At 36.4% G+C, this 24,383-nt stretch overlaps 6 protein-coding genes and 1 non-coding gene across 8 annotated transcripts; 4 read left to right on the top strand and 3 right to left on the bottom strand.

The window, feature by feature from the left end:
- Positions 1-695: 695 nt before the first annotated feature.
- On the bottom strand, positions 696-4,300 carry LOC149904487 (uncharacterized). 2 transcript variants are annotated; one of them, XR_016457276.1, is made up of 5 exons: positions 4,269-4,300; positions 3,754-4,152; positions 3,364-3,539; positions 1,577-2,129; positions 1,396-1,486 (listed from the first exon to the last, which is right to left on the bottom strand). XR_016457276.1 is itself a non-coding variant. In XM_090107475.1 (3 exons), the coding sequence occupies exons 1-3, from the start codon at positions 1,586-1,588 to the stop codon at positions 762-764; spliced, it is 654 nt and encodes a 217-aa protein (XP_089963601.1). In that variant the 5' UTR covers positions 1,589-1,638; the 3' UTR covers positions 696-761. The 2 variants fall into 2 exon arrangements, 1 of the variants encoding a protein (XP_089963601.1); XM_090107475.1 differs by lacking the exons at positions 3,364-3,539; positions 3,754-4,152; positions 4,269-4,300 and adding an exon at positions 696-1,061 and having other exon boundaries at positions 1,145-1,486; positions 1,577-1,638.
- Positions 4,301-7,924: 3,624 nt separating this feature from the next.
- Positions 7,925-9,268, top strand: LOC149904486 (uncharacterized). The gene is made up of 3 exons (XM_090107473.1): positions 7,925-8,127; positions 8,302-8,886; positions 8,969-9,268. The coding sequence occupies exons 1-3, from the start codon at positions 8,083-8,085 to the stop codon at positions 9,200-9,202; spliced, it is 864 nt and encodes a 287-aa protein (XP_089963599.1). The 5' UTR covers positions 7,925-8,082; the 3' UTR covers positions 9,203-9,268.
- Positions 9,269-10,378: 1,110 nt separating this feature from the next.
- TRNAP-CGG (transfer RNA proline (anticodon CGG)) lies at positions 10,379-10,455 on the top strand. Its single transcript is given in 2 exon segments — positions 10,379-10,415; positions 10,420-10,455. It is a non-coding gene; the product is annotated as a tRNA-Pro (tRNA).
- A 2,703-nt stretch (positions 10,456-13,158) lies between these two features.
- LOC149904484 (uncharacterized) lies at positions 13,159-14,212 on the top strand. The gene is made up of 3 exons (XM_090107479.1): positions 13,159-13,181; positions 13,358-13,822; positions 13,906-14,212. The coding sequence occupies exons 1-3, from the start codon at positions 13,170-13,172 to the stop codon at positions 14,149-14,151; spliced, it is 723 nt and encodes a 240-aa protein (XP_089963605.1). The 5' UTR covers positions 13,159-13,169; the 3' UTR covers positions 14,152-14,212.
- Positions 14,213-17,423: 3,211 nt separating this feature from the next.
- On the top strand, positions 17,424-18,408 carry LOC149904483 (uncharacterized). Its single transcript, XM_090107485.1, has 3 exons — positions 17,424-17,447; positions 17,528-17,908; positions 18,084-18,408. Exons 1-3 carry the CDS (start codon positions 17,436-17,438, stop codon positions 18,342-18,344), a joined length of 654 nt encoding a protein of 217 aa, XP_089963611.1. The 5' UTR covers positions 17,424-17,435; the 3' UTR covers positions 18,345-18,408.
- A 680-nt stretch (positions 18,409-19,088) lies between these two features.
- On the bottom strand, positions 19,089-20,110 carry LOC149904482 (uncharacterized). Its single transcript, XM_090107478.1, has 3 exons — positions 20,085-20,110; positions 19,491-19,955; positions 19,089-19,403 (listed from the first exon to the last, which is right to left on the bottom strand). The coding sequence occupies exons 1-3, from the start codon at positions 20,094-20,096 to the stop codon at positions 19,158-19,160; spliced, it is 723 nt and encodes a 240-aa protein (XP_089963604.1). The 5' UTR covers positions 20,097-20,110; the 3' UTR covers positions 19,089-19,157.
- Positions 20,111-22,094: 1,984 nt separating this feature from the next.
- LOC149904481 (uncharacterized) lies at positions 22,095-23,008 on the bottom strand. The gene is made up of 3 exons (XM_090107480.1): positions 22,985-23,008; positions 22,424-22,888; positions 22,095-22,340 (listed from the first exon to the last, which is right to left on the bottom strand). The coding sequence occupies exons 1-3, from the start codon at positions 22,994-22,996 to the stop codon at positions 22,095-22,097; spliced, it is 723 nt and encodes a 240-aa protein (XP_089963606.1). The 5' UTR covers positions 22,997-23,008.
- Positions 23,009-24,383: the final 1,375 nt, after the last annotated feature.

Here is a 24,383-nt window from a genome sequence, read left to right as displayed (position 1 = left end):
AGACTGACACGCCCGCAGGAAGATCGAAAGCTGTACGATGTACGTTAAAATTTCTTTCGATGCCTGCGTGTATTGAAATGGGGACAACGGTATTAGAAATTCTTTTGTAAATATATACTTTCTGTATCATATAGGCTATCAGATTAGATTTGTAGCACGTGGTTGGAAGTAATTGAGCAAATTAAAAACGAATATAACAATTTTACTTGACCATTGATGATGCATATTTGATTTAAGATAATATATATGGGTGTTGTAGTTTACCTTGTTGATTATGTAAATGTGATTTGCTTGTGATACATAATTTATTTTAATTAGGTATATATAATAACTAGTAGATGCATTATATCCAAAAATAGGAATTTTGGAGGTGAGTACAAGTTCTTTAAAATTATTCAAAGTTTGTCAGTCAGTTTTTTCATATTATACAGCGTATAAATTATATGTATCTTTTCGATTTAGACCTCTAGTCTATTGAGACTTGTTTGCGAATCTATGAAGCAATCTGTCTAGCATCAATAATTAAGTTCGATTATCTGAAGGTTGATCTACATTTGAACTCGTGTTGTCGCAATTCGTCATTATGAATAAATTACAATATCAATCTCTCCAAAATAGAAGAAGGATAATAATAATTATCAATAATATTTCACATTGTGTTATTTAAAAACAATTAAAAGTAAAACGACAGTAAGTATATTTGTACTTTTATATTACAATAAATAATTAATCAACATTTTTTGTTTTTGTTAAATTATCATTTAGTGGTAGTATTGGTGAGCGGGAGCGGCGTGCGCGTAGACGGGAGCGGCATGGGTGTAGACGGGAGCAGCCGCTTGCTTGTAGACGACGGGGGCGGCGGTGGGAGCGCTGTTGTGCACGACCGCGTTGAAGCCGTTGTGGTCGTCAGCGGAGTACTCCACGGTCCTGATGGAGCCGTCGGCTTCATGGAACGAGTAGGAGCCCTTCACGACATCGCCGTCGCGGCTCTCCTGCTGTTGTTTGTCGTCACCGGTGTGGGGGTCGGACACGGCGTAGGAGAAATCGTATTTGGGGTGAGACTGAAATACAGAGAATAAGTTGAGATCATGTGATCGATATTTATCAATTGTAAATTTTGTTAATCTATAAGAATGTTACTCACGAACTCCTCGGGTTGAGCAAGGACCTTAGCGACGGGGGCGGCGTAGTGCACGGGAGCGGCGTGGTAGGCGACGGGGGCGGGGGCAGCGTGGTACACTTGGGCGGGAGCGGCTTGGTACACGGCAGCGGGGGCGGCGTGGTACACAGAGGCGGGAGCGGCGTGGTACACAGCGGGAGCGGCGACGGCGAGCTTGGCGACGGGAGCGGCGTAGGCCAGCTTAGCCTGGGGCTGGTCGTGCCGGACGATGCTCTGGGAGGAGACGGCTGCAGCTGAGGAGTAGTGCACGCCAGCGGGCACTAGCCCAGCCGAGGCCACGGCGGCGAATGCGCAGAGAGCTATTAACTGAAAAAAATTGAATTCTAATTAATATCTTCTACATTATGTAGAATGTTTTAACTTAGCTTAAAAAAAATAACTATTAGATTGACTTACTTTGGAGAACATATTGAATGTATCTTGAGTGTGATCACACAAAGAATGATTTCGGTACGTTTCAAGCATCATTATATATGAGCTAATGGCTCATAGTTCTATGTGATAGACCTTGCCCTGGGGTACATGTGGCGAATACGTTTCCCAATCTTTCGAAGAAATCAGCATGGTTTGATGCACGTCTTAGATGAAAGTCACATAAATTATTGATGGGTGAAGTCAAACAACACGTTCATTAAATTCTCTGTTTTATTAAAAAAAAAAAAATTATTTATCTTACATTCTAATTACATTATTTCATATTTTTTACCGGACCCGATGTAAAAGATGGACATGCTTGTTTGGGACTGGTTGCAAATATGTTTTCCGATCACTCATTTTGTTTTGAGATGATAAATTTTGCAGTTTAAAATCATTTAGTTTGGCTGGCGCCTTATGAGGGCCTTGAATAAAGCGATACGCGCGAGCTACGTTCAGATGGAGGCGCGGCGTCTTAACGAGCATATAGGGCTGAATATTGTCATTTTCCAATGTTGGAAGAGTCCTTATGTTCCTGTAAATAGTATAAAAAATTTAACTGGTTATTTTGGGTAATTTTTAAAGCTTAGAATTTAATATGTACATAATATATTATCTGGTTCTACAGCTCGATGTAAGAATCACATAGCAGTGGGATTCTTATACAGGGTGTAATCGTTAAGTGTGCACAGGCGATTATTCCGTAACTATTACAGATATCAAAAAACTTTATACTGATATCGAAAGTACATAACCTTATGAAAAAAATGGCCATAATAAATTTTAAAAATAAAACGAGAAATATCTAATAAATTACCTTGAAACCCTCCCATACATTTAGTATGAGATATGAATGAATATCCCATGTACATTTAATATGAAAGATTTTAGCTTTTGCACGCCTCATAAGCGAAGCGTTGAGGTGGGTACTACTGTCACTTCGCGGAAAAAAATCTGATTTTTCAAACTTAAAATGTCTTTATGTATCATACATTGCACTTGTAAGATAATACATACACACACATATTAAGAAAAAACACTATTTTTAACGTTCATGATATTTTTGATGTCATTTTTGCTATTTAAACTAGTTAAAAAACAGCTTAAAAAAGTTCTGTCTTGGACGTCCGTGTGTCTGTATGTGCGGATCCTTTTTCTTGTTAACACGATAGCGACCGAAATACTTTACTAATCGAGTCTTTTTTTTTCTCTTACGCTTGAGTATGCTCAGGAATAGAACCCTTTCATTTTTCAGGGTCTGATTCGATGTGGTTTAATTGTTATTAAATAAACAAAAATAATAATTAATAAATATTTATTAAAAAAAAATTATGAGGCGTGCACTTTTGGATTTTCCAAATTATTTCTTTCTTTTTTGGTTTTCTGCTTAAATTACTTCGCAAATTTGAAGGGAAATTCATTTTGAAACTCTAAATAGAGCTCCTCATTGTATTGCACAATGAGGACGTCACTTCGAAAATCTGCTATGAATACAAAATGTATGGGAGCGTTTAATGTAACATTTTTGGATATTTCTCGTTTTATTTTTAAAAATTTATGATGGCCATTTTACTCATTAGGTTAAGTACATTCGATATCAGTTTAAAGTTTTTTGATATCTGCAATAGTTACGGAATAATCGCTTGTGCACACTTAACGATTACACCCTGTTTAGTGATATCGCACACTGTTTTAAAACAGTAGCATTCCTCTTGTTCTCTTAAATAAACAAGTGTCTATAATAAGAAATTAAAAAGAACATAGTTTACCCGTTTCCATTGCTATAAACTTGATTGTTATGAGGTACATGTTTGATTTCTTGTGCCACATTCACTGCTACAGGGAAATTATAATTAGAATTTCCAAATAGTGGTAAAGGCGTGCGACCACTTTGTTCTGTTTCTGATTTCTTATAATTCAGAAGATGTTCTGGGTCATTGTTATCCTAGAAATTAATAAGAAAATTATTGTGTCATACATAGCTAAGAAATTAATATTTCTTGATAGAAAGCTAGTAGAAATTGGTATTAGTATAAATTATAGACATAAAAATGAAATTGTAAGTTTGCATGGCGTTGCATGTATTATTTTTAAAATGGAATTGAAGTTATATTATGCCTGAAAAGTTGGTACCTATAAGAATAAGCAAATTAACTCACATTATAATTATTTTCGCTATATATTCTTTCATCTTCTATAACTCTTGGAGATTTCAACTGATAGTTGTATCCAGGCACGAAGGCAGGTATTTGCTGTTGTTTGTTGTTCATCCTTTCTTGAAAATCATGGGGCTCCAATTTACTTCGAACATTGTCATACCTATTAGTAACTTCGTAATTGTCTTCTACCGTATCCGTTTCTGTATCTCTAATTTCATCTTTGGGCTTTAAAACCAACGGTGCGTATTGTATGTTATTGATGTTTCGCTTCGGAACTCCATGTTTATGAACTGATTTGAATGCGTAAGATAAAGGCACGTCATATCTGTTGTAACTTTGGTATGAAATAGCTTCAAATGTTTCGGAATTCACTGGAATTATGATCCATACACTGATTATCTGAAACATAGAGTTGAAAGTCATTAATTAGACAATATAAATGTTTATCTAGTAAGTAGTACAATCTTCATACGCATTGTAATTTGATAATAGTCCGTATTAACTCAAAAACTTACTAATAAAAACATTTTCACAGCACTTCACTATCGGAACTGTGGTCCGGAAGTTGTTCTTGTCAGTTATATATAGATATTCTAATCAGAAAGAGAAATTTTTGATATTATATAATAATCATTATAAATTGGTATCAATACAAGCAATTGTGTACGTACTTTCGGAGTAATTATAACTTCTTAACACTGCTTTCGTTAACGACTGAACGATAATTAACGTTATTCATACACTAGAGATGACTTCATGAGATTAATTGATTTGTTTGAATATTAATTCTAATAATAACACTATTGTTCATAGTATTTCATCATGATAACTGGATTAGTAATACACGTAATTACGTCAGCCTGTATTTCACTAATGTTTATTGTGTTTGAAAACTTGGTGAATTTGCAACATTATTTTTAAGATTACCATTGCTTTACCTATAGGTATCTATGAAATCACTATGTACTTGTTAGCCACAAAATAGTCAGTTATATTGTTAATTTGAGATATATAATACTAGCGACCCGCCCCGGCTTCGCACGGGTGCAATGCTAATACTAAATACACTACAGAAAAACTGTGAACGTTGTATATAAAAACATAGCGGCCCGCTCCGACTTCGTACGGGTATAAAGATAGCCGCGGGCGGCCGGCCGGTACCGCCGCAAACGCTACGTCCCGCAATTTTTAAATCTGTAATATCTTCGAAAATATTCACTTAAATCATACGGTGTAAAGGGCCATATAGATCTATATTAAATGAACAATGTATTCAAGGTATTTAATTGGTTAAGGATTAATGCTGTATTGGTTAAAATCGCATCGAAAATTAGCCATTATTTGTCGTAAAAAGTAAATGACAAAAAAAAGTTATTGTGGGTTATCCATATGAGATAGACATATGCCATCGCGGACTTTTCTGTAGACCTTTTCAATGTGTATAATATTTAGTACATTATTTTGATAAAACTCGTAGGGTTACTCCTGCGTTTGCAATGTAAGAGGAAAAAATGTAATTTTTTACGACATCACATTAGAAACCTCAAAAATAACAGTACTTCTCCACTATTTAATGGATGTTATTATACATATAAACCTTCCTCTTGAATCACTCTATCTATTAAAAAAAACCGCATCAAAATCCGTTGCGTAGTTTCAAAGATTTAAGCGTACAAAGGGACATAGGGACATAGGGACAGGGAAAGCGACTTTGTTTTATACTATGTAGTGATACGTACCTTCCTACCTATTGTTTCTTTCCAGTACATACTTAAGTTATTTCAGATGTCCTTATTGGAATTAAAAAAAAAACATTACGAAAAAATATACTTGTCCTGAGAACACCGGTACCTATTCATATTTCAATAGTGGAATTTTTCAATAAGCGGTCGTCATTATAATTATTAAAGTACCTATTTATTATTGAGTGCAGCTCTCATAATTGTTCGTTAGTTCAATTGGGCATAAACTAAATAATTTGCTGACAGCTGAATAAAGGTTGTTCGAGGTCAAGGAGTTAACGCAAAACTTATTTTATTAGGTTGATTAATTTCATATTGAGTCTTTTTGTTTTTATTGATTGTAGACACTTTAAGGTTTTCGTCATTCAGAGCTTTTCGTATAGACTTTGATTTTAATGTATTAAAAGGTTTCATGATGCAATACAAAGACTACGTTTTTGTTTTATTTAATTTTTTCTTAATTAAATATATTTATTCAAAATTATAATTATTTACTTATTAGTATTAGGGTATTAAATTACTGAAACAGAAAAAATGATGCATCACTACAAATTATAAAATAAAGTAGCTTTCTCTGCCCCTATGTAATCTTTAAAAATACGCAACGGATTTTGATGCGGTTTTTCTAATAGATAGAGTGATTAAGGTTTTAGCAGTATATTATTAATAGTCTGTGGTTTTAGTATATAATTTATTAGGTTTTAGACAAGGCGGGCGGGAAAGCTAGTATTTTATATATTTTTGATTTATACATTAGAATAATACCTAGTTATCAGCTGTAAATCATAAACTGCATTGAATATTGTTAAAGATAATCATAACACTTATATAGATAAAGCCTTCGTAAATCTTTGGCTCTGTTAATAAATAGAAAAAAATATATTGTAATAACTATGATCGGAACAGGCTTAAATATTCGGCTTGTTATCCCTGACCTTAAAACTAGGTCATTATTCGACAGCACGTTTGCTGTTACGCCAACATTATAAATTACTTTCCTTTATTCATTATCTCATATTCAAGCAAAAGATAAATTAATATCAGTTTTAATCCTGTTAAAATGTTACTTGTTAAAATGCATTGTAGAGACAATCTTTGATAAAACGTAAAAAAAAATATTTTACGTTTTACGTAGGCACGTACGTACGTATACTGCATTGTCGAAAATTCATACTTGACACTGTGGTCTGTGACACTATTATGTACTGAATGAAGTAAATGATTACAATCATACTATAATTAAATAATGAAATAACTACATACAAATGATTGTTATTATTGAAAGACCGGTTTAAAACGCACGTGGAATCATGAAAGATGAGGCACAATGTTCTGTGGTCAGTGACTCATCTTCATTCATTGATGAGTCGATGAACTCAAATATATTAACATAATGATAGTTTACTGACTTTTGACTTACTGACCTCAAATACTTAGGTACGTTGAATTTATTATGTAATATGAGATGTATGTATTTAGTTTATATTATCCGGTGTTGAATGAAATCTTCTGAGATTTTTCGGACTTAGATTGTAGTAATAATTTAAATTATGAACTATATTTTTTTGAATCTCGTATTGAATGTTGTTGTAAGTCTCAATGTAGTATAAATCTCATTAAAACTAGGAGATGCGTTCTAAGTATTTTGCCGGAAAAATATATAGAAGGCAGACATATTGACAGGAAAAACATGTTTGATCACCGAGTCTTGTACTCATATTTATGTGAATAAAAATATACAGACACATTCTGAAGCATATTAAATATTTTTGTACCATAACTATTTAAGTATGTACAAGGTTTTATGTCTCGATATGTGGGTCATCCAAGTATTAACTTTTTTTTTCAATGGTATGATTTACATCCAAATATTAAACCGCATTTTTACCTACTAGCTTCACCTGTTTGTTTGTAATTTTGTATGTAAGTGACTATAGACTCAATTTTGACCTACATTTTGACATACTTTTCAAGGACCGGTGACGATACAATAATTTTTAAAACAAATTAGTAGTTAGGTAGCCCATTTATCGAGGAAGGCTATAGGCTATAATATTATATCATTACGCTAAGACCAACAGGAGCGGAGCAATGCGGGTGAAACCGCGAAGCACAGCTAGTAATAAATAAAGGTAAGTTAACATTTGAAAAGTTTTTTTACATAATTTAAATATGAGTTGAATATGCGTATTAATGATAATTTCACAGGAGAAAATTGATTATGGTTAATAATAATAAATAATAAAAATAAAATTGTTTTATTTCAGGAAATATTGGGTTCCCATATATTATGCAAGTTACAATGTAACAGAATTGTAAAAAATAAAAAAAAAATAAAGACAATTAGAGCATCATTATTTTATAGTTTTTTCTTGGCTTTATAGGTTTATCACTAGCATAATATGATGAATGAACTTTGCACCAGTACAGAAGTAAAGGATTGTCATAATAAGGTTAAGAAAGTGTTAAGTATGAAATGCGTTAAGCCGTAAAAAATGTCTCGCAAAAATCCTGACCGGTCGGCCTTGTCAATTAAGGACTCAAGTTGCAAGTACATAGTATATATAAACTCAATTTTATCATTAATATGTATCAGTCGAATCAGTACAATACAACAAACATGTTCTCAAAAGTAAGTAAAAAAAATCTGAAAAAAAGAATCAAATATTGGTATCGTCTTAGTAGTGAATTATGATATAGGACATAGATCAAAATATATTTGTTTTACACTTAAAGTGGTCAAGACAATAACAAATTTATCATAAAGCACTGTATCGTGACTCTATAGACTTAAATTTTTCTATAGGTCCTGGCTATTAGCGCCGTGTTGGCGGTGTCTTCGGCTGGTCTGCTGCCGGCGGCCCACTACTCCCCCGCCGCCGCGGTCTCCTCCCAGAGCATTGTGCGCCACGAGCAGCCCCTTGCTGCAGCCGCTCCCGTTGCCTACCACGCCGCTCCCGTCGCCTACCAAGCCGCCCCAGTCGCCTACGCCGCTCCCGCCCGCTACTCGTCCGCCGCGGCTGTCTCCTCACAGAACATCATCAGACACCAGCCATCCATCGCTGTCGCCGCTCCCGTCGCCTCCGTAGCCTACTCCTCCCCCGCCCGCTACTCCTCTGGCGCCGCTCTCTCTTCTCAGAACATTGTTCGTCACGGCGTAGTTGCTCCCGTCCAATACGCACAATATGCAGCTCCCGTCGCCTCCGTAGCCTACTCCTCCCCCGCCCGCTACTCCTCTGGCGCCGCCCTCTCTTCTCAAAACATTATCCGTCACGGCGTAGTTGCTCCCATCCAATACGCACAATACGCAGCTCCCGCTCGCGTCGCCGTCGCCCACGCCGCTCCCCTCGTCCACGCCGCTCCCGCTCATGTCGCCGTCGAGGAATACGATGTAAGTTAACAGTTACCATTGTTTGCGTACCTACCAGGTTACGGTAGATGAGCTGTGTATAATATTGTGAATGTTTGTGCAGGCGCACCCCAGGTACGACTTCGCGTACTCCGTAGCCGACGGCCACACCGGCGACAACAAGTCCCAGCATGAGAGCCGCGATGGTGACGTCGTGCACGGCGAGTACTCGCTGCTCGAGGCTGACGGCTCAGTGCGCCGCGTGGAGTACACCGCTGACCCACACAACGGCTTCAATGCTGTGGTCTCCAACTCCGCGCCCGCCCACGCCGCACATGCCATCGTCGCTCATCACTAAATTCAGTGATTCAAAACTCTAGTCACTACTCAATTCGGAAAATCTAGGTTAAATTAAACAATTATTTCAAATACCAATAATCTGGTTTTATTTTATTTATTCCTCCTACTAAAATTATACACTCTCAATTATATACTTGCATCTTTATTATAAAACTAGCGGTCCGCCCCGGCTTCGCCCGTGGTACATATTTACGTTTTCTCTACATAAAAACTATCCTCGTACTTCAAGGAATATAATAAAAAAAGAATTATCGAAATCGGTTCAGCCGTTCTCGAGTTATGCGCTTACTAACACATTTTGCGATTCATTTTTATATATAAGAAGACTAGCGGTCCGCCCCGGCTTCGCCCGTGGTACATATTTACGTTTTCTCTACATAAAAACCATCCTCGTACTTCAAGGAATATAATAAAAAAAGAATTATCGAAATCGGTTCAGCCGTTCTCGAGTTATGCGCTTACCAACACATTTTGCGATTCATTTTTATATATATATAAAGAAGATTCAAGTGAAATTAATTGCATTTTCAAAAAAATTAGAGATCCTTACCAAAAATTCAATAATGTAACCCAAGGTGTAAAAAATTCCCCAATCAAACTTCTGTCATCGCGTGCGCTGCAGAACCTATTGAAGATAGAACAAACTCAAACTCAAACATTTATTTATTCAATTAGACTTCTTATAGAAGCACTTTTGAAACGTCATTACATATATAAATTTATAAAGAATAGAAAAAATTCGATCACGAGGTGGGACTTGAACCCGCATCCTTTCGCGCCATTCCGGGGCGGATGCCTGACCAACTCAGCCACTAAACTCACATAAAACTGAAAGAATAGAATAAATTCGATTGCTCTGGTGGGTCACGAGTGGCTGAGTTGGTCAGGCATCCGCCCCGGAATGGCACGAAAGGATGCGGGTTCGAGTCCCGCCTCGTGATCGAATTTTTTCTATTCTTTATAAATTTATATTTATAAAGCATTTGTATGCCATAAAACCAAAAATATAAATTCAACAAAAAAGGTCGTGTTCCATCGTTACAATATTGTATTCACTGAAAAGTGCTTCATATTGGTTGAAATGGTTGTTAATCATCTCAATAGATGGCGCGCGGTGTGTCCCTTCAGACACATAAAACTGAAAGAATAGAATAAATTCGATTGCTCTGGCGGGTCACGAGTGGCTGAGTTGGTCAGGCATTCGCCCCGGAATGGCGCGAAAGGATGCGGGTTCGAGTCCCGCCTCGTGATCGAATTTTTTCTATTCTTTATAAATTTATATTTAATATTTATAAAGCATTTGAATGCCATAAAACCAAAAATATAAATTCACGTCATTACATATTTTAAAATTTACCGATTCGGAAAGCAGTATCTACGGAGAAGAACCGGCAAGAAACTCCATAGTTGTTTTTTAAATCATGTCAGTTTTACAATTTTACAAAATACATAATAATATGTAACATCATATATTATAATAACATGCCAAAGAACTGTCCTGTGGTTTTTACGCGACAACCCTCCATGGGTTTTTATCGTCCATATATTATATTCCTGAACACTGTAGTACGCTCTCTGAACTAGTACATTTTTTATATAAGTTTTAAATTTAGAACTACTAAACTCTTTAATATTATGAGGAATTCTATTGTAAAAGCGTATACCTTGACCCATAAATGAATTTTTAACTTTAGCTAATCGGAAAAATGGCATTTCAATTCTATTTCTGTTCCTTGTGCCATAACAGTGTCTATCTCCTACTCTTGTGTGTAAGTCGGCGTTTTTGTGTATGTACATGCAAAATATTATTAAATATATACTGTGATGGTACAGTAAGGATACCAGTATTTTTAAAGAGATCTCTTAGTGAGTCCCGAGCACGTAAATTATATATAGAACGAATGGCTCTTTTCTGTAAGATAAATATAGTTTCTATATCTGCTGCCCTGCCCCATAGTAGAATTCCATAGGACATAATACTATGAAAGTAGCATTATGTCCTATGGAAATAGTAAAAAAATGTTCTACGGTATTATAGAATGGATCAATATCTACAAGAAAGTCCGGGATACTATATGTCCATCTTCAGTAGTAATGTTACTACAACAACTTTTTTACGTTTTCAAAGTAAATAGAAGTGCCGACAGTAATCAAATCATGTTATCCATACACATATATTAATCCTTATCCCATTAAAATATGATGTTTTATTATAGACTGTTTCAATACCAGCAAAACACTTTTTTAATGAAAAAAATTGGATATTCCATTCAAAAGATATAACGAATTTTTAAAAGTGTCAATCTACAGAAAATATACAGAAGGTATACTGTTCAATACAATGAGCAGGCCGTAGTGCGGGACGGGGTGAAGGTGATTTCCATGTGATTAAAAATGAAACCTATAGTCCGACCTATAGTAGACTTTTCACTATCACGATATCGCTATCTATGCGGGTGAAACCGCAGGGCATTGCTAGTTATTTAATAAAGTAAAGAGACAACATATCATGTAAAAGCTATTGGGATTTATCTAAAGCTTCAGGACCTCTTATTCCCAGTCAATAATCAGTTTACGCCAAGAATTAAACTGACAGGAAAATTCATAAATACCATAATTAACCATGGCTGGTTATTGTGATCATAATATGAATTTTTCAATTGCCAGTCAGTTCATTTCACGGCGTAATCTGTCATAATGCGGCCCCAACTAGTAAAAATGCATGATTTGTTACTTGTGATAAATCATTGTCACCATTTAAATAAAAAAATAAGAAATATTTTTAATTATATATTTATTATGACTATATTGAGAAACTCCAAAGACTTTATTTGGATTATCTGTGAAGTCTCATTGTATGGACTAATTTTGATCAGTGATCATTGATTTGTTAATTATTGTATTTTTACTCAAACGGACATTTTGAGAACGTTATAACGATTTGCGATTCAACAAAAAATCGAAAATGTTATGGCATAATTAACGTTTTTAATTTATTTGGTTAGTAGCTTCTTGTCCCCATTTCACCCAGGTTAATCAGGGAGAGAATAAATTGAATAATGTTTCTTTTAAATAGTGTATCTTTTTACTGAAATATTATCATGATCAGATAAGAGCTTCTGAAGGATCAATATTAATTGAATTAGGAATTTAAAAAAGTGCAAATCTTTAATTTTAATTATTAAAATTTCATGACTATAGTACCTATCAAGTTATTACCTCAATTTACATTTACATAATATTTGGCTTTATAAGATAATTGTAAACGTAATGTACGGAACACGAAGAAACAAAAACTATTTAAACCAAAAAAACTTATAAAAATGTATATAGATCTCTATAAAGTATGAAACAAAGTCGCTTACTTCCTTTGGTCTGCTTAGAATTTTTAATCGAATCAACGGATTTGGTTGCATTTTACGTATATTTTTAACTACAATTCTTCTTCTCCTTTATAAAATAAAATAAAAAATGATGTGTACGTGGAACTTAATATGGATATTTATCAATATAAATTATTTTGAATTTGATATTTTGATTTTATGGCATTCAAATGCTTTATAATAAAAATTTTCAAAGAATAGAAAAAAATTGATCATAAATTCTGCCTCGTAACCGATTTTTTTACTATTCTTTAAAATTTACATACATTATTTTGTCATAACTGTAATTTCATGAATGAAAAAGCAAGTTAGGTGTCCAGGGATGTGTGATTGTAGCAATTCAGGATCATAGAAAGTAGTTAGTGAAGAAAAATTACGAAAACGAAAATTTTTTTATGTCTTTAGTTAGAACTGAAAGTGAAACATATTCAGCGGAGAGAGAAAGTATTTGTTTTAAACATACTTTACGTGTATATTTGGCAAAGCTAACCTGTAAACCTTGAACCAGTGCAATTTTATTTAGTATTTAAGCGAAAGTTTTTAAGAACAAAGTATCAGTAAAAGCTGTTAATCACAACGAACATGTATTCCAAAGTAAGCTTGTTGCTGTGTTTAAATAAGATTATTTAAATTATAATTTACAATTTAAGTAATTGTAAGACGTAAATTTATTACTTTTTGTTATAACATGCTTAATTCCATAAAAAAACAAAAGAATATATATAAGTTTTGTTTTGTGCAACGCTTAATTTAATATATTTTTATTTTAGATCATCGCATTAAGCGCCGTGTTGGCGGTATCTTCGGCTGGTCTGCTGCCGGCGGCCCACTACTCCCCCGCCGCCGCGGTCTCCTCCCAGAGCATTGTGCGCCACGAGCAGCCCCTTGCTGTAGCTGCCCCCGTCGCCTACCACGCCGCTCCCGTCACCTACCAAGCCGCCCCAGTCGCCTACGCCGCTCCCGCCCGCTACTCGTCCGCCGCGGCTGTCTCCTCACAGAACATCATCAGACACCAGCCATCCATCGCTGTTGCCGCTCCCGTCGCCTCCGTAGCCTACTCCTCCCCCGCCCGCTACTCCTCTGGCGCCGCCCTCTCTTCCCAGAACATTGTCCGTCACGGCGTAGTTGCCCCCGTCCAATACGCACAATACGCAGCTCCCGCTCGCGTCGCCGTCGCCCACGCCGCTCCCCTCGTCCACGCTGCTCCCGCTCATGTCGCCGTCGAGGAATACGATGTAAGTTTCCAGTTACCATTGTTTTCGTACCTACCAGGTAACGGGTAGATGAGCTGTGTATAACATTGTGAATTTTTGTGCAGGCGCACCCCAGGTACGACTTCGCGTACTCCGTAGCCGACGGCCACACCGGCGACAACAAGTCCCAGCACGAGAGCCGCGACGGTGACGTCGTGCACGGCGAGTACTCGCTGCTCGAGGCGGACGGCTCAGTGCGCCGCGTGGAGTACACCGCTGACGCACACAACGGCTTCAACGCTGTGGTATCCAACTCCGCGCCCGCCCACGCCGCTCCCGTCGCTCATACTCCCATCCTCGCTCATCATTAATTAAGTTTTAGTTAATAAATGTAATTTATTAAATATAATCTTACTTATGTTGTTAGCACAATAAAGCAAAATCTATGTGATTTTAATTTTAATTTTTTTCCCTAGTAATGAACGTTGAATCAGCTAGCGTTTAGCTACTATTATGTATTCTGTGGTTGAATATAAATAATATCATATTTAACTCATAACGGTTGAAAGTAACTCGATGGTGTGAGTAGTATAACATTAAATAAAACGCATATTTGAGACTTCACGAATCTAATCATGTTTTTATTTTAAGTACCTACCGAAGGTTATAAATTATAATTTTTTTTAATTTAAAACTGATTTTTTTTTATATTAAGGATGAAAATAGGTAGGCATTACATTATAACACGAACGATGAAAATTTCATATCATTTGAACACAAATTATTTAACAATAAATTTGAAGTTTGAGCAAAAAAATGCAATCCTACTATAATTATATTATAATTTATAAATACCTACAAAAGTTTGTGAGGATGGATAGATCGATGGATATTTGTTACTCTTACACGCAAATACTACAGAACCAATTACAAAGAAAATTGGTATGTAGGTAAAGACCCATAATAAGACATACATACATAGGCTACATTTTATCCCCGAAATCATACAGGAACGGGAACTAAGCGGGTTGTTCTTCGAAAACGCGGGTGAAGCCGCGAGCGGAGTAGTTATGCTATACTAGCTTTCCGCCCGCGGCTTCGCCCGCGTTTTCAAAGAAAAACCCGTTCCCGTAGGATTTCCGGGATAAAACCTATCCTATGTCCTTTCTCGGGTATCGAAATATCTCTATACGAAATTTCATGCAAATTGGTTCAGTAGTTAAGGCGTGATTGAGTAACAGACAGACAGACAGAGTTACTTTCGCATTTATAATATTAGTATGGATGTATATTGTATTTTTTTCTTTAATTCACTCATAGCTGACTCTTAGGACAGTTGCAATAATTGGATATAAAAAAATTGGCAGGATATCGCACAGGACGCAATACTTTATTTATTGTGCTGCTTTAAGTAAATAAACCCTTTTGTTAATGAACAAAAAAAGTAATGCATTTATGTACATCACATTATAACCAGTAATTATCACAATTAATGAAAATTTGCGGAGAGGCGCCGGTTTTCAGTAATCCCCTCGACTTGCTACGCATGGAGCACCAGAACGGTCTTTTGGGTGGTTAAATAAATAGCATAAACGTTTATTATAATAATTTTGGGTTAGGTGAATAAAAGAATAGATACCTAATATTAACAATTCATAATATATAGATAAGAATTTACCTGTACATAATATATATGTACAGATAAATTCTGTATAAGTTAAAGAATAAGTGAGTTATAATTAAAAGAAAAAAAAGCAATATATTATACATCTATATACAAAAACGAAATATACATACGCATATAAATATACATAATAATATGAGCGTATACATTTAGCGCTATTAGGGCTGGTTGAGAAATTCAGCAAGTACAAATTTTCTGTATTGATATTTAAAGTTGTGCAGTGTTTTGCAATTTCTTGTAGGTGGAGGCAAGTTATTCCAGTACCTAGTAGCGCTGTATGTGAAGCTTCCCCTGAAAGCCGCTGTGTAATTTCTGGGAACTGAGAGTATATAATATATACACGCCCGTGTTTCATATGACCGATTGCCGTCATCCACATACTTGAGTTTGTTATAGAGGTAGGCGGGAGCTTTAGTCAAAAGTAGAGAAGCTAGGTGCAGTCGTGTTTATGGAACATGTAACACATGTTAAAATTAATTTTAATATAATAATTTATTTGATTAACATGGGCTCATTGTGAATGAACACAGTATAGCGAAAATAAAAAATGTATCATTATGTAATAAGAAAAGAGCTTCGTGTAGCATAGTAGTTTTTTTACAATAAAACAATCTTTTTTTACAAAAAAAACTACCAACTTTTCATGAATACATTAAATATACCTTATAATAAAAAAAAACAACCTTAAACGATAGAATATTTAAATACGAATTTAGTCTACGATACAAGATCTGTCTCAAGAATTCGAAATTTTTATTATTCTTTGCTGAAGTAGCTGTAAGATTAAGTTTCCAAATATATACAGTTTTATTTAAATGAACTGAATATCAAATATATAATTTGATAATTTTTATTTCATATAATATTATCTACGAGCAAAAAATAAATTGAAATGACTGTAAAGTGAAATTAGTATATTCTCCTTTAACAACATGAATAATATCAGAATACATTATGTTTAAGGGCGCTTGTGCACTACAAGGAATTTTACTGTCCGGCATTCCGATTTTTTACGGTCCGGTGTGGCATGAAAAAACCGATGAATTGCTTGTGCACCTGTCCGTCTTTACTCGGATCAGTGCGGTACAGTTCAAGGAAGTTTGGCGGTATTATGCTATCATAAATGATTGTTTTTGCATTTTAAAAGAAACGAGTAAAAAATATAGAAGGTGAAATATTATATTATGTACTTCGTTATAATAAAAAGTAAAGTTCCGTAAGAGATTTAAAATGCGTGTTTCACTTATTTATTTTAATCGGTGACGAGGAGCTAAAGCTATTCCCACTTGAACTTTAACTTACCAACACTTACTTAGATAATAATTATAGGTCAATGCTTGGTCAATGTATATAAAATAACAATACCGACTTCACAAATCTCATTGCCAACTAAAAGAAAGTAAAACAAGAGCTTGCTTTCAATTGGCATATGCAGTAAAAACAGTAAAATCCAAGCAAGTGGGCATTCGAAAACGATTATACCTACAGCGACTCGTAGACACAAAAAACCATCCGGAATAGGGAAAAGTAAAATGTCGGACAGTAAAAATACGTATAGTGCACAAGCTAGTATATAGATTAATGGCGTGCCATACCGGACCGTAAAAAATCGGAATGCCGGACCGTAAAATTCCTTGTAGTGGACAAACGCCCTAAGTGTTTATGTATGTGCTACAAATCTATCATTTGCTACGTTTCACCTATTCGTTTTGGAACGAATGCAGTTATTGTTCTATTTTAACATTACAAAAGATAGTACAATAGAACTTAGCAAAACATTGAACACTACATTTTTGGGATATTTACAGTAATGCATGTAGTAATAGATGTTACGTATACAGAATTTAGTTAAAACAAAGAATATTATTTGTTCACATGCCTACCTTATTCTTTTCAATTTTGTCAGTTGTTACTATTTAAGCTGGTTCAATGCATCACAGAGCATCAGTTCTAGTTTGTAAAAGTACCAATATGATCTCAGAGGTAAGTTGCATATAAATCTTAAAAATTAACTTGTCCTAAGTGAAAGTAAAATGAAATTTACTAGTGTTTTATATTTTCAGATAATTACTTTTTGTGCTTTATTGGCTCTGTCATATGCAGAAGTCATCCAACCATCACGTTTTTCGCCTTTAAACACGTTTTATCCTGAGGTACCTTCAAATATTTTACCCAATCACGTATCCTCTTTGGCAGCTTATCAATCAGCTCCCTTAATATATCCTTCGCCCAATTTATATTCGAACATCTTACCGCAACAATTCTATCAATATGCCGCTCCGAACTACCCATATACTGTAGCCGATCCTTTACAATATTCTGGTGCTATCGAAGAAATAGTATTCTTAAACGAAGAACCAGTCGTTTATGTGGAACCTGTGGTATATGCAACTCGTCAACACGTCAATCCTGAAGCCGTCGTTGAAGCTCAGCCGGAACATGAGGTAAAATTTCATTTTCACATTCCTCAAAATTTTATTTCAATATAATTAACAGAGAAAGATGAGGCTGAAATTTGTATATAATGTTTGTAAACAAATTCTCACTTTTACCAGTTTTTATCTCACGGTATTATTAACAATAACAGAGATTCAATATGATTTAACAATTTTATTTCAGGAGAAGCCACATTACCTCTTTGCATACTCTGTAGTGGATACTCAAACTGGTGACAACAAGCAGCACCAAGAGAGGCGGGAGGGCGATATCGTTCGAGGGGAGTATTCTTTACTTGAAGCTGATGGAACTGTACGAAGAGTTGAATACACAGCTGACCCGCAGAAGGGTTTCAATGCTATAGTAAGCAGATCTAAACCAAAGGAACAAATTGAAGCAGAGGCTATAAAAGTGGCCAAAGCTCTTGCTCAATCGCAACATTAATAGACGATCTTTTATACCAATAAAAAAGCACTAATAAAACTTATGTGTACTTATCTGATTTTTATTATAATTTTTAAAAGTATGTTATGTTTGTTTCAATTTTATATAAGTTAGAACTTGTCATATGTTTGTGAAAAAATAAGCACAAGTTAGTAAAATATAATATAAATGGACAGATTTTTGTTGTAATGTAAACGGTATTTTACTATTTAGTGATTTTTTTTTCTTTAGCAAAGCAGTTCAAATGAAAGTATCTAATTTTTTTAGTTTACTTTAAAACAAATGCATCAACATAACTTCTTAACTAATATTAGATAGAGCTTCTTGTCATAACTATCTTCATCCATCAAGTAATGGCAAGAAAAAGAGAAGAAAGAAAGAAGAAGAGTTTTTAAATATAAAGCAGTCTCTTCTTTACAATAAATTCAATTAAAATAAACAACGCTTTACAATTATTAACAAGAAACATTAAACATTGTGAGTATGAAATTTACAATATTTCAAAGTGATGTACCAACTTACAGAATTACAGGAAGGACGATAATAGTATTTATACTTAGATTTAGTAATTATTATAATGTTGAATATTGATTAGAATGCATATATAATAAAAAATAAAATAAAAATTATTTAAAAACTAAAATTAATGTAGAACTTGTAAATTGCAATTTTTGCCCTTATATGGAAATGAAGTGGGTGTAATTAAAATAACATAAATGAGTCTATTTTTATAGTTTATTCTTAAACCAACTGCAATTATTAAGTAAACTTTCATAAATAGGGATTACTGTTAGAATTACATCTATATTGCACTTAATGGTGAGCGACGATGGGAGCATGAGCAACGGGAGCAGCGTGGGCAGGCGCGGAGTTGGTGACCACAGCGTTGAAGCCGTTGTGTGGGTCAGCGGTGTACTCGACGCGGCGCACTGAGCCGTCAGCCTCGAGCAGCGAGTACTCGCCGTGCACGACGTCACCGTCGCGGCTCTCGTGCTGGGACTTGTTGTCGCCGGTGTGGCCGTCGGCTACGGAGTACGCGAAGTCGTACCTGGGGTGCGCCTGCACAAACATTCACAATGTTATACCTACACAGCTCATCTACCCGTAACCTGGTAGGTACGCAAACAATGGTAACTGGTAACTTACATCGTATTCCTCGACGGCGACATGAGCGGGAGCGGCGTGGACGAGGGGAGCGGCGTGGGCGACGGCGACGCGAGCGGGAGCTGCATATTGTGCGTATTGGACGGGGGCAACTACGCCGTGACGGACAATGTTCTGAGAAGAGAGGGCGGCGCCAGAGGAGTAGCGGGCGGGGGAGGAGTAGGCTACGGAGGCGACGGGAGCGGCGACAGCGATGGATGGCTGGTGTCTGATGATGTTCTGTGAGGAGACAGCCGCGGCGGACGAGTAGCGGGCGGGAGTGGCGTAGGCGACTGGGGCAGCTTGGTAGGCGACGGGAGCGGCGTGGTAGGCGACGCGGGCCGCTACAGCAAGGGGCTGCTCGTGGCGCACGATGCTCTGGGAGGAGACTGCGGCGGCGGGGGAGTAGTGGGCCGCCGGCAGCAGACCAGCCGAAGACACCGCCAGCACGGCGCTCAAAGCCAGGATCTGAAAAGAATGAATTGGTATAACTATATTTTTATTATAAAAGTTGTATTATATTTAATTTTTTTAATTAAAACACAGCCAAATTGAGATCGCTCTCCTTTTTTGAAGTCCATTAATAATTAAACTTACTTTGGAGAACATGTTTATTGTATTATGTTGCTACAACTGATACAAAAGCTGTAAAAAGTTTCGTTTAAATACTAAATCAATCCGCACACGAACAAGGTCGACAGGTCAGGTTTTATACAAAGCCTACTTTTATTTCTCCTGAAATAATGTAACGCTTTCTACATCAAACTTAATTAGTAGTTCATATTATAGTTAAAATATGTTGAACGACTGATGGTTCAGAATACCCATGTTTTTCATCCATCATTCTGGCATCAGTCTAAGCCGGATCAAACTGATGGACTGAACTGACGCCAGACTGAGCGTGTAACCTATGAATAATACTTTATTGGACGGATAAGTTTTATCCAAGCATTGAAAAATCGGCCCTTAAAGAAACGAAGAACTAATTTAAAGAATGTTTATTCTTTATTATTTTTTTAAACTCATGAGATTATTTTATTGTCACCGCCCACCGGCCTTTGATAAGTGTAACGGTCTACTAACTAAATCTGTCCGTTAAAAGTGGGTCATAGGTATTTGAGTCTTAAGTAGTCGGTTGCATACAAACGTACAGGTTAAGATAATATAAGTGTGTTAAAAATAAGATAAAATAGGAAAAAATTACTCTGACTTGACTTACAGATTATATAATTTATTAATTCCGTAGTGTATATTTAAATTTGCCGCGTCGCATCTGGCTGTAGATATCAATTACAACCATTTTTATTTGCACTTTATAATATTTTTATTCTATTTAGGGCTGATTTTTCAATCCTTGTATAAAACCAAGGATAAAACTTATTCGTCGAATAATGTATAAAACTACCATTTTAAAAACGTATTCTAATTGTCCGTATTTGACAGTTTACGTGACATTTTAATACTATCGTGTAATACTTTATTGGACGGATAAGTTTTAACCGAGCATTGAAAAATCGGCCCTTATTGGAAATAACAAAAAGACAAAGCATGTCAGTCAGTTCAGTCACGTATTTTCTGATTTTCACATACCAATCACATACCAATCACATACGTATGCTTCTCATGGCTAATTTAAAACCTTCAAAATAATTAAAAAGTCCTCGATATACGTAGAATTCGTTCAACATGAGTCCCCTTAAATTTTAAAGATAACTAATAACTTTATTACTTATATTATATCATTATTTTTTAATCATTACAGTAAACTCTTAGATTTTTAGGGTTTTTCCAGCAATCATTCTAATTTTTCTCGCCGTAAAAACCATCTTTGAACTTCAACGAACATTTAAAAAAAAGATTTGGCCAAATTGGTCCAGGCGTTGTTGAGTTATGCGATTACCAACACATTTTGCGATTCATTTTTATATTATAGATTTTTATATTATAGATGAACAATGTATTCAAGGTATTTAATTCGTTAAGGATTAATGCTGTATTGGTTAAAATCGCTTCGAAAATTAACCATTATTTGTAGTAAAAAGTAAATGACAAAAGTTATTGTGAGTTATCCATAAGAGATAGACAAATACCATCACGGACTTTTCTGTAGACCTTTTCAATGTGTACAATACTTCGTACATTATTTTGATAAAACTCGTAGGGTTCAGCCTGCGTTTGCAATGTAAGCGGAAAAAATGTAATTATTTACGACATTACATTAGAAACCTCAAAAATAACAGTACTTTTCCACTATTTAATGGATGTTATTATACATATAAACCTTTCTCTTGAATCACTCTATCTATTAAAAAAAACCGCATCAAAATCCGTTGCGTAGTTTCAAAGATTTAAGCGTACAAAGGGACATAGGGACAGAGAAAGCGACTTTGTTTTAAATACTATGTAGTGATAGTGATAGTGATGAACAGACTGATTAATTTAAAACATATTGTTTTGTAGTTATATGTATTGAATATAAATATCAAGTGGATAAATAAAGAAAAAAAATAAAAAGTTGATTCAATTATCACATAGATTTTGCTTTATTGTGCTAACGACATAAGTAAGATTATATTTAATAAATAACATTTATTAACTAAAACTTATTTAGTGATGAGCGATGATGGGAGCATGAGCGACGGGAGCAGCGTGGGCGGGCGCGGAGTTGGAGACGACAGCGTTGAAGCCGTTGTGTGGGTCAGCGGTGTATTCCACGCGGCGCACTGAGCCATCAGCCTCGAGCAGCGAGTACTCGCCGTGCACGACGTCACCGTCGCGGCTCTCGTGCTGGGACTTGTTGTCGCCGGTGTGGCCGTCGGCTACGGAGTATGCGAAGTCGTACCTGGGGTGCGCCTGTACAAAGATTCACAATGTTATACACAGCTCATCTACCCGTAATCTGGTAGGTACGCAAACAATGGTAACTGGTAACTTACATCGTATTCCTCGACGGCGACATGAGCAGGAGCGGCGTGGACGAGGGGAGCGGCGTGGGCGACGGCGACGCGAGCGGGAGCTGCGTATTGTGCATATTGGACGGGGGCAACTACGCCGTGACGGACAATGTTCTGAGAAGAGAGGGCGGCGCCAGAGGAGTAGCGGGCGGGGGAGGAGTAAGCTACGGAGGCGACAGGAGCGGCGACAGCGATGGATGGTTGGTGTCTGATGATGTTCTGTGAGGAGACAGCCGCGGCGGACGAGTAGCGGGCGGGAGTGGTGTAGGCGACTGGGGAGGCTTGGTAGGCGACGGGAGCGGCGTGGTAGGCGACGCGGGCCGCTACAGCAAGGGGCTGCTCGTGGCGCACGATGCTCTGGGAGGAGACCGCGGCGGCGGGGGAGTAGTGGGCCGCCGGCAGCAGACCAGCAGAAGCGACTGCTAATACAGCGCTAACCACAAATACCTAAAGTAGAAAAATAATAAATAATATGTAACAATCCGCAGTACCTATAATCCACTTCATTTTATTAAACACAATTGCTATTTATTTAAAACTTACTTTTGAGAACATTTTGATAGGAATAATTTCTTATTACTGATACCGTTAAAACTTTTTAGCAAGTTATATACTATAGCTTTTCAGACTCATGGTCAACTGCATATCAAGTTTTTGCACCTTATAGTTATGTTGCTAAAATAATCAAGATCAGCGAAAGTTGGGGTGACAAGTTCAATTCGTTACAACAGAATAATATTATAAGGAATAAAATGTCTAGATATTATATAAATACCCACATTCTAAAATGTAGAGCAGAAATAATTTAATTTGTAAATGCTTTTTCAGCGGACAGTTACTTATAGAGTAAGATCCCAGCGCGATAAGACATAAGTTATTTTCTAAAAGATGAAACTTAAGGCGCGGGTCAAACACAAGCGGCGCGGGCGCGGGCGTGCCATAAGCGCACCTCTTGAATCTGTTTTGCACCACGTCCTTCTTATACATTTTGTATGAAAGAATTTTGGAAAGGCGACGAGGCGGCACGCCACGGTTGCGCCGCGGGCGTACCGCAGGCGTACCGCAGGCGCGCTTCCCCCATCGCATCCAAATAGAGGTCAATTCACGGTCATACACAATCAAAAACAAATCGGGTGGTATAGACCGGGAGATACTGACACAAAATTTCGAGTCATTTGTAACAGGATGGCGGTTCTACGGGGGTCTTAGTACGCAATGACAAAAACGAAAATGATGGTGTGAACGCTGGTACCGGTGGCTTAGTCGCGTGGGCGTTAGTCGAACTCGTCGGAAAAATAGCGAAAGTCAAACGATTTGTAACACAAAAATTTTAGAATTTACCGATAGCCCATAAAAAAGAAGTAGGCGGTAGTGTCATGCCATACTTTTCCGGTGTGACTTACAGCCCGCCATACCGACGCGAATGTGTTGATTTAAATAAAACAATTATTCAACCATTTGTACCAGGCTAACTTTTGCACAGGTAACCATCGTCGTGCAGCCATTTACGAAAATCGCCATGCCATACTTTTCGGACGATTCCAAATGGTCGCCATACCGCCGAAAATCTGCAAAAAAATTTATTTCGCCAAATTTTTTGTACCAGTATTGCATTTGGATTTTTGGAGAGTATTTGATAAAATGTGACCATTGTTATATTTGCCATACTTCTAGTAGGGGGAAAAAGTGCTGTCATACTTAAAAAAATAATTTATTATTAATTTATATAAGTGAAAATTTCCAACACCTAGATCTTTGAAATTTTGTATTTATATTCGTTGATCCTCAAACTTACAGGAAAAATAAGTGCCATACTGTTACAAATCGTTTGACTTTCGCTATTTTCCGACGAGTTCGACTAACTCCCACGCGACTAAGCCACCGGTACCAGCGTTCACACCATCATTTTCCTTTTTGTCATTGCGTACTAAGACCCCTGTAG

This window comes from Colias eurytheme, chromosome 11 (genome assembly GCF_061535395.1).
Source record: "Colias eurytheme isolate Ceu_HAF_F1 chromosome 11, ilColEury1 Martin Lab GWU primary, whole genome shotgun sequence".
Taxonomy (NCBI): domain Eukaryota; kingdom Metazoa; phylum Arthropoda; class Insecta; order Lepidoptera; family Pieridae; genus Colias; species Colias eurytheme.
Note: the sequence above shows the minus strand (reverse complement) of the source record. Positions and strands in the feature narration are given on the sequence as shown.

What these genes read in the sequence shown, in the direction of transcription:
- LOC149904482 (XM_090107478.1), bottom strand. An exon ending in TCGCCGTCGAGGAATACGAT is followed by an intron (nt 19,404 to 19,490) that starts GTAAGTTACCAG and finishes ATGTTTGTGCAG; the next exon opens with GCGCACCCCAGGTACGACTT.
- LOC149904486 (XM_090107473.1), top strand. Translation starts at nt 8,083, where the DNA reads ATGTATCAGTCGAATCAGTACAATACAACAAACATGTTCTCAAAA. An exon ending in CAACAAACATGTTCTCAAAA is followed by an intron (nt 8,128 to 8,301) that starts GTAAGTAAAAAA and finishes ATTTTTCTATAG; the next exon opens with GTCCTGGCTATTAGCGCCGT. An exon ending in TCGCCGTCGAGGAATACGAT is followed by an intron (nt 8,887 to 8,968) that starts GTAAGTTAACAG and finishes ATGTTTGTGCAG; the next exon opens with GCGCACCCCAGGTACGACTT.
- LOC149904484 (XM_090107479.1), top strand. An exon ending in TCGCCGTCGAGGAATACGAT is followed by an intron (nt 13,823 to 13,905) that starts GTAAGTTTCCAG and finishes ATTTTTGTGCAG; the next exon opens with GCGCACCCCAGGTACGACTT.
- LOC149904487 (XM_090107475.1), bottom strand. An exon ending in TTGCTCAACCCGAGGAGTTC is followed by an intron (nt 1,062 to 1,144) that starts GTGAGTAACATT and finishes TCTGTATTTCAG; the next exon opens with TCTCACCCCAAATACGATTT.
- LOC149904483 (XM_090107485.1), top strand. An exon ending in AAGCTCAGCCGGAACATGAG is followed by an intron (nt 17,909 to 18,083) that starts GTAAAATTTCAT and finishes ATTTTATTTCAG; the next exon opens with GAGAAGCCACATTACCTCTT.
- LOC149904481 (XM_090107480.1), bottom strand. An exon ending in TCGCCGTCGAGGAATACGAT is followed by an intron (nt 22,341 to 22,423) that starts GTAAGTTACCAG and finishes ATCTTTGTACAG; the next exon opens with GCGCACCCCAGGTACGACTT.